Below are 8693 nucleotides of genomic sequence, written 5' to 3' on the forward strand. Positions count from 1 at the left end.
TCAGAGCATTTTAGGCAGAGGTTGGGCCTTGACAAAAAGAAACATGACGTGTCCTTATAAAACAAGAAGGGAGGGGAGTGACACAAGCCAGGGCTGGAAGCTGGGGAGAGCCAAGGGTGGGCCTGGTTAAGGATGTTGGTATTTATGTTCAAAGTGTTAACAGGGGTAATCCCCAGGGAAAGGGAGGTTCCTGGTTCCTGACCCCACCCTATGGAAGGGTGGAGCTGAGCAGAGCGGAGAAGAGAGAAGACTGAGAGAAGGAAGAAAGTGGATCAAGAGGAGACTCGGAGCAGAGGGACGTGTGAAGAAGCTGCATTTGCTTCTCAGCCTTGGACCAGTACCAGGGAATTGGACATGGATGGAGACATCAAAAGAGAAAGATGGAGAAGTGGGTGAGAGCCCATGGGGAGGCTGACAATGACAGCCACTGCCTTGACCTGTATTTTGACTTTGCTCCTTTCCTTCCAGACTCACCTGGCCCCTTCTGCCCCTCTGCCCGGGGTCCTCACCAGGTGGTGTCTTAGACTTGTGGCCAGCTCTCAGGTCGCCATGGCCCTGGCTTTGGGTCAATGCTGCTTGACTGGGCATTTACCTACGAGGGGATGGGTGCTGTTGGGCGCTTCAGGTGGAAACTATTTTATCTATTCTTTCCCTTCTCTTCTCTATATTGCACATAATTATATTAACGTTCCTTACTAAAAATATTACGCACTAAAGTATGTTTTGTCTTGATGGGGCCGATGATAACCCATTTAGAGCAGACAGATTTGGGTATCCCAGGGTACTCCTTACCCTACCCACTAACAAAAGCAGTAAGAAAACCCTGACAGGGAAGTATGTTTTGTCTCGATGGGGCAGATGATAACCCATTTAGAGTAGACAGGTTTGGGTGTCCCGGGATACCCCTTATCCTATCCACTTATTTTGACAGGGTTCAAAATAAGAGAGTGGTGTAACAGGCTTGATGTTTTTAAGTACATCCCACTCACTGCAGTGGGGACTGGCCTCCGGTTGTGAGGGGAGTTATGGCCTCTCTCCAGAATCCTGGCAATGATGCTCCGCCCTGGTACACGGAGCTGGGAGGATGGAGATGGAGGGACGGGCATATTCCACGGGTATTTGGGGGAGTTTGTTGAAATGATTCTGGAGATAAGGAAAAGGTGATGTTCAGGTTTCTTACCGAGGTTAAGGTCATGACTCAGGGGGCCTCCCTGGTGGCCTAGGGGTTAAGCCTCAGGCTATCACCACTATGGCCTGAGTTCGATCCCTGGCCAGGGAGCTGACCCACATGGCGCAGCAGACCTCTCCTGTCTTGCCTGCTGCTCCCCTCAGCAGTACCTTTCAGTCAGTCTACTGGTTCTGCTTCTCAGCTCTGTCTCTGGTAAATCCTCTCACCCCCACCACCTCCCACCTCTGGCCTACATCCTACTTCTTGTACGCACGAATGAATGAATAAATAAATAAATAATCTTTAAAAAAAAAAAAGATTATGACTCAGGACAGAAAGCTGAAAGAAGGTCTGGCTGGTGAGAAGATCTCACGTCAGCTTTGGTCACACAGAGGCCTGGAGGCGACATCCAAATGGCAACGTCCACTGAGGTGGTCAGACACGGGTGTGGACATGAACAATCACAGAAGCCCAGGATGGAGATTCGAAACTGGATGTGAGATAAGAAACAGCAGCTGACACTGTAGAAAGGGATGCAAGAGACAGCGGGGAGGGCAGGCTGAGGCCTGGGGCTGAGTCATAAGGAGCTCCCGTCCAGAGACGTGGAAGGAGAGCTAGCTGGGACTGAAGGGAAGGCAGGGGAGCTGAAGAGCATGACAGAATCAGGGTTCAGGGCAGAGGCTGCCGAGGTGAGCAGGTGATGAAGGCTGTTCGAGACTAAGGAAGAAAACATCCTTGAACACAGTGACACAGAGCCAGGAACAGCGGGGGCTGCGGGGCGAGAGGAATGTGGTGCAGGCCAGAGGGGACGCAGGAGCGAGGGAAGCTGAAGGAGTGGAGAAAGTGGTACACGTAACTTCAGACCAAGGGGCCAACTTCCTATTCGAACAAACTGGGTCATAATGATGATGAGAGAAAACTGAACTTGGGAGAAATTGTGAAAGAAGCCACTTGTGTAAAATTTCAGCCCTTAAATTTGGCCGAAGTTGCATTTCCTTTTCCTGTGACATGTGTCAGTATCATGATTCAGGAGTTTGAGTTTCCTTTCTTACGTGGCCTCCAATGCCACCAGGAACGTGGGCCGGGGCAGTCCCCAGGGCCCCACCATCCCCCCCCCCACACACACACACAGTTCAAGGCTCTAGGGATGTGAGGAAGGCACTGGAAGGAGGAAGGACCAGCAGAGATAAACATCTATTTTCCGATAAACTTCCCCTCAGCCGCCAACTCCAGCTCTTCAGGAATATTCACAGAGCATCATAAAAGCAGAGTGAAGCAAGTTGATTCAGTCACGAGCTCCAGAGAGTGGTTCCCTTACCCATCTGGGAAGTGTTGGGAACACTGGGGGAAGAACATAAAAGACAGAGGGGGGAGAAAATAGAAGAGGGGAAGAAAGCTAACTGCTAAATGCTTGGACCCTGAGTCCAGGTCACAAAACTAAAGGCTGGGCCCTCCCTGGTGGCACAGGGGCTAAAGTGCAGCACTGAGCAGCTGCCCGCAGCCAGGGAGCTGACCCACATGGCACAGGCCTCTCCTGTCTCCCCGCTGTTCCCCTCAGCGGTGTACTTCGTGGATCTGCCTGTTCTGCTCCCCACTCCGTCTCTGGTGAAGCCTCTCACCACCCCTGCACCTCTGGCCTGTACCCCAGTTCTGTAAGCATAAATAAATAAATCTTTAAAAAAAAAACTAAACTAAACTAAAGGCTGGATGAATGAATGAATGAGTGAATGAGTGATCAAGCAATAGGAAATAAGTACAAGCTCAAGGGAAAGAATGGAGATTCTGTCAGCAGGGATCAGGCCACCATAGACAAAACAGACCCATCCCTAGGTCAACAGGAAAGCAGGTTCTACCTGTTCCCTCTGGGGTGGGTTTCTAAAGGAGTTTGAGGAGCCTTTAGTCAGAGAGGGGAGATCAGTGAGGAGATGAACCCAGAGGCTCGGAGGCCGGGTTCCAGCCAGTCCATCCAGGAAGAGGACCCCCTGGGGGGAGGCAGGAGTCTGAGCTCCCGACCTCTGAAGTCACCTGGGCCTCCAGAACGACACCACCTTCTCCATGGGAAGGCACGTCTGTGCCTTGGTGAAAAGCCTGGACCTTATACCAAGCGGCGCCCCCTCACTGAGCTGCCCCATGGGCGTGGGCCGGTGCGTGCCCGCTAAGGCTCCGCCGAGGGCCAAGCGCTGGCTCGGGGCGTGTAGCTGCCCCTCATGGGCGCCTCACGGAGACCTGGGACGGCATGTCCCTCGCCTTGCTTGGCCGGAAAGGAAGCTGAAGTCCACCAGTGATCTGCCCAGTGCCAGCGAAGACCCTGGAGTCGAGCCCACCGTCCTGCCACTCTGAACCTTGCGCTGTTTCCACCACGAGACACAGAAGGAACCGATTTGTTTCAACTGAGAGGGCGAAAGAAACTCAACGGGGCAGGGGGCAGGAGACCACACAAGCAAGTAAAAAAACAGAGAATAAGAGGAAATAGGAAACCTCTTTCTGAGAATGAGCAGAATTACAGACGAAATCACCTAGAGAGGAGAAGAGGAGAAATGCTATCTGAGAGTGAAAAGAACTCGGCAGTGGAGACAGAAATCTGGGTTTGGAAATCGGACGCAGTCTCTCGGGGCAGAGAGGTGCCGGCGCCTTCTTTGGGGTTTGAGAGGAGATGGTGCTATTACTGACCTTCCTCTCTCGTCATGTGACGCTGCTGGTATAAAAGCTTTCTCCCAGCCAGGTTCTTGACAATTTTTCCTGTGGTCAAATGCGTTGCAGCAGCTGCTAAAGTTGTGTTCCTCTTCCCCAGAAGCTCAGAGACTTTCTTCGACCAATCCCGAGAAGTCGGCGCTCTGGAAGGAGAAGGCAAGGCAGCTGGCTCAGGGCTCGCACCCTGGAAGCAGACTCGGAGGGGAGGTGTCGGGGGGCTGGGGGACATCACCCAGAAACTGCAACTTAAGGACCAAACCGAGAGACAGAAGCCAGTGGAGGGGTGGGGAAGAAAGGAAACCTGGGCCAGGGTGTAGCTAGGGAGGACGGAGGGGGGTGAGGGGTGGGCTGGACGGAATGTGGGCAGGGGGTTATGACAAGTGAGTTACCCGTGGAGAAAAGGGCCTCTGGTTTTAGGCCAGACACCGGGGCTCGGGAGCCAATTACTCCCTTGGGGCTCTATGAAATATTCTCTCAAGTCTTCTGGGGGCCAAGCCCCCAATCATCGTGCTGGCTGTACCCCCTCCAATGCTTCCTTAGCTTCTCCTTTTCCGTGTAGTCCTGAAGTCCGCGTTGCACGGGGAAGGAAGAGGTGGAGGAGAATCTGTGTTTTGCAAAAGGAGAGGAAAACAAGACAGGAAGATGGTGGGGGGCTGAGCACCTGCTTCCTGGCATGTGGTGGGGTCCAGTGGAGAGCTGCTGCGGGCCTGGGTCTCCGGGCCCGAATTCTCCCCAGAGACAGCTCCCTCGGGTGTGCGGATGCCTTTTCTGTCCGCAGGTCTCTGACCAAGGAGGGGACTGACAGACAGTTGGACACTGATAACAGCAGCTTCCTGTATCTGGGAGAAGGGCTGGGGAAACAGGAGGGGGAATTCCCTTGGGAAGTCGAGGGCTGGTCTCCCCCAGAGACACAAGATGGCAAACGTAATAACCAGTGCTTAATATCCCGCCCGAGGCAAAGTCAATAATTGCTCTGGGCAGTGCTGGCAGGTGGTGTGAGCAGGCAGCAGAGGCAGCAGACAGCCTGGGAACCGGCGCGGTGAGGGAGGACGTGCAGGGCCCGAAACGGAGGAGGGTCTGCAGGCCGTGAGTGGGGCCTCCTGACCCTGCCTCTTCCACCCTCTTTCAGAATGGAAGCGCTCACGTTGAACAGCTCCTTGATTCTCATGGCCTACATCTTAATCTTCCTCACGGGTCTCCCCGCCAACCTCGTGGCCCTGCGCGCCTTCGTGGGCCGGGTGCGCCAGCCCCAGCCCGCCCCCATCCACATCCTGCTGCTCAGCCTGACGCTGGCCGACCTCCTGCTGCTGGTGCTGCTGCCCTTCAAGATGGTCGAGGCCGCGGCGAACTTCCACTGGTACCTGCCCAACATCGTGTGCGCGCTCACGGGTTTTGGCTTCTACAGCAGCATCTACTGCAGCACGTGGCTCCTGGCGGGCATCAGCATCGAGCGCTACCTGGGGGTCGCCTTCCCGGTGCGGTACAAGCTGTCCCGCCGGCCGGTGTACGGGGTGATCGCCGCCCTGATCGCCTGGGTCATGTCCTTCGGCCACTGCAGCATCGTGATCATCGTCCAGTACCTGAAACCGAACAACTCGTCCGAGAACACAACCCAGCCCGCCGACGCCTGCTACGATGACTTCAGCAAAGGGCAGCTGCGCGTGGTGCTTCCGGTGCGGCTGGAGCTGTGCCTCGTCCTGTTCTTCATCCCCATGACCGTCACCATCTTCTGCTACTGGCGCTTTGTCTGGATCATGCTCACGCAGCCCCAGGTGGGGGCCCACAGGCGTCGCCGAGCGGTGGGGCTGGCCGTCGTGACGCTCCTCAATTTCCTGGTGTGCTTCGGGCCTTACAACGTGTCCCACCTGGTGGGGTATTTCACCAAGCAGAGCCCCAAATGGCGGTCAGTGGCCGTGGTGCTCAGCTCCCTCAACGCCAGCCTGGATCCTGTGCTCTTCTATTTCTCCTCCTCGGCGGTGCGCAGAGCCGTCGGGAAAGGGCTGCAGGCGCTGAGGCATCGGAGCGCCTCCCTGATGGGACGCAGAGGCAAAGACCCAGGAGAGGAGGCCAATGGGGACAGAGGCGTGAGTCAAGCAGAGGGGGTCCCCAGCTCTGATTTCGCCACGGACTAGGGGTGCCCTGGTTTCCCGAAGCACTCTGAGCTCTGCGGCGTGGAGCAGCGGGGATAGGACGAGCTGAAGTGTCCAGTCTGGGGTCCCTGGCCCCCCTCCGCTGCTGGGGCTGGGAAGAGCACCCCTCACTGCTTGGTGTCCCTTCCTGACTGAACTTGCCTTCCCAAGGGAGCACCGCCCCTGACTAAGAAGAAATGATTAGGCGCGGAAGCAGTACCAGATCTGGGTTGCGGGAGGGATGTAGCTAGTCTGAACGCAGTCGTGGGGACCGGCTGGCGGCTGGGGACGATCGCACCGAGGCCGAGTCCAGAGGGGACCTTGACACAAGCTTTGAGATGACACCTAGACGCTGGTCTAGCTGTTGGTGCTGGAAGACGCCAGCAGAAAGGGACGGAAGAGAAATGCTACGTGACGTCAGCGAGATGAGGGGAGATGCCACGGGGAACAGGAGCCGGGCCACGCCTCAGACCCCTTGTGATGGAAGTCTGCACGCGTGGACTTACCTGGTGCTTTGTGAGTGTGCACCAGGCATTTGTGTGTGTGTGTGTGTGTGTGTGTGTGTGTGTGCAATCACTCCCCACTGAACGGGCAGCTGCCTGAGGTCTGGGTCTTGTCTCCTCCCCCTCACGGCCTCCCACACCGGCCAAAAACAGCCGGACACTATCCATCAGAGGTCAATGCTGACTCAGCACAGGAAAAGAAAGCCTGGTCTGGCAGATTGAAAATAAAGATTCTATAACTCTGAATTCTGTCCACAGTTTCTGTAACATTTCTGCAAGTGCGGGGCAGGCCAAAGAGGGATGGAGACTCAAGAAAAGTCCAAGAAAATCTCCAGGTGCCATTTTAGTTTCATCCAGACACTGGGTGGATCGTTCCTTTCCCACTGGGAAACTAATCATTCATTTCTTCAACAAATATGTGTTGAGGACAGAAGCAGAGTTTGGAAGAGACCAGGTGCCTGGTTTCTTGGGGTTTCATCCAAATGGAGGTGGGGGTGGGTGTGGGCATGATGGGAAGTGGTTAATAAGCAAGTAAATAAATAAGCCGGGTAAGTTCAGAATGTGGCGAGTGGCTTTTGCAAAGAGATGATGATAAGAACATGGGAGAAAGCATGGGGGCGGGGGCGTGTTGAGTACCCTAATTCAGTTTCAGAACCAGCAGGTCTGGGTGGGACCCAGGTAACACTGACATTGCGGGTGCAGAGACGACTAGGCTGGGATACAGCGAGCCGGGGAGCGTGAACAAAGGTGAGGTCAAGGAAGTCAGCAGGAACCACCCCACGCCAAGCCTCTTAGGCCGCAGGTAGGTGTCTGGATTCATTCTAAGAGCTTGAGGACTTTCGGGGGGCTTTAACAAGGGTTTCCATTGGGATGGAAGCTCCCCGGGAGTCAGGCCTGTTTCCTCTTTGGTCAGAATTGCCCACGGTCAAGAGCAGCCTTCAGCCTTCCAGGTCGCCAGGCACCCATGGGGACATCGTGAGCAGATGTCCCCAGCGCTGTGCCAGGAAGTGCTCGGCCAGCCCCATGGACGGGGGGTGGGTGGCAGGAGTGGAGGGTAGGGAAGAGCCCCATCCTTGGCACTGGCCAGTTCCCACTCACGCCAAAGCAAAGACACCAAATGGGTTTGGCGAGAGACACCAACAATCAGCTCCCGCAGGCCAGCCCGGGCACACCCCTGCGCACACTTCACCACACAGGCTCGGGCAGCGGCCAGCTCACACCCGACCTGAGAAAAGGCCCTCTCCCCGGCCACGGCGGGCACCAGGCACAGGTGACAACAGACACCAGCAGTACGTGGCCGGTTCGCCTGCAGGCTCCCCCGAGCCCCCTGCAGGACGGCAGATGGGTAAACAGAACCATTCCTGCCTGGTTAATGAACGACAGGACAGCGGCCTGGTGCCGGTCACCAGGAAACGGGTGTGGGGAGCTGGCCTTGCCAGGCCAGCAGCAAAGAGGAAGCTGGCACTGACTGTTTCACTTCCCCTTTCTGGAAAAGATGCTGCAGCGCCCCTTATCTGAAATTCCCATCTGACCACAGAACCAGAGCCCACATAGCTTGATCTGCGGGGTTCATGCCGGTCAGGAAGGTGGGGCAGGCAGGCAGGCAGGCAGGCTCCCGGCAGTTTCGGCCTCTTGTTTGTTTGTTTCCCCCTGGCTTTCTCTACCCCTCCCTGCCCTGGCTAAATACTTTGCCCCATTTTTTTTTTCCTTTTTAATACTTTTCTCTAGTCACAGGAAATGAAGACGTTTATCATCTACAAAGTGCATGCTCAACCAGGAAACGGAGGCAAAGATCGCCACGTCCTCCGAAGCAGGAGTCCACTTGGCTGAGGGTCACAGGTCTGGGAAGCCAGGACGAGTGAGGGCAAGTGGTGGGAGCGCTGATGCTGCAGCTGCCCAAGGAGGGGCCGTCCTCGGCCCCACCATCACACTCTCCCCAGACCTGGTCGCTGCCATCTGCCCGCTGACAAGCCGGATCCCATCAGCCTCAGGAAACAGTGTTCCTAACCCCACTGCTCCAAAATCTAGGCATTTTACATAAAAAGCCCTCACCTGGGCGAGGTGCTCACCCCTCACCTGCTACACCTGTGTACCAGTCCCAGTTTCCAAAGCTCACCAGTAGATGTGATGTCACCTCACTTTCCACATGGAGTTCATCCACTCACAGGGTGTCAGGCCCTGGCAGGGTGCAGTTGGCAAGGA

The 8693-nt window shown here is 55.8% G+C and overlaps 1 protein-coding gene across 3 annotated transcripts; it reads left to right on the forward strand.

Annotated features, from left to right (window-relative positions):
• The first annotated feature begins 266 nt into the window (after nucleotides 1-266).
• On the forward strand, nucleotides 267-6734 carry LOC101627269 (free fatty acid receptor 2-like). 3 transcript variants are annotated; one of them, XM_012730546.1, is made up of 2 exons: nucleotides 267-392; nucleotides 4989-6734. In XM_012730546.1, exons 1-2 carry the CDS (start codon nucleotides 355-357, stop codon nucleotides 5989-5991), a joined length of 1041 nt encoding a protein of 346 aa, XP_012586000.1. In that variant the 5' UTR covers nucleotides 267-354; the 3' UTR covers nucleotides 5992-6734. The 3 variants fall into 3 exon arrangements, with proteins under 3 accessions (XP_012586000.1, XP_012586001.1, XP_004690320.1); XM_012730547.1 differs by having other exon boundaries at nucleotides 267-388; XM_004690263.2 differs by lacking the exon at nucleotides 267-392 and adding an exon at nucleotides 3897-4015 and having other exon boundaries at nucleotides 4989-6715.
• Nucleotides 6735-8693: the final 1959 nt, after the last annotated feature.

Source organism: Condylura cristata, unplaced genomic scaffold (assembly GCF_000260355.1).
Source record: "Condylura cristata isolate star-nosed mole 26May11 unplaced genomic scaffold, ConCri1.0 scaffold00028, whole genome shotgun sequence".
NCBI classification, from domain to species: Eukaryota; Metazoa; Chordata; class Mammalia; order Eulipotyphla; family Talpidae; genus Condylura; species Condylura cristata.

What these genes read in the sequence shown, in the direction of transcription:
- LOC101627269 (XM_012730546.1), top strand. Translation starts at nt 355, where the DNA reads ATGGATGGAGACATCAAAAGAGAAAGATGGAGAAGTGG. An exon ending in AGAGAAAGATGGAGAAGTGG is followed by an intron (nt 393 to 4,988) that starts GTGAGAGCCCAT and finishes ACCCTCTTTCAG; the next exon opens with AATGGAAGCGCTCACGTTGA.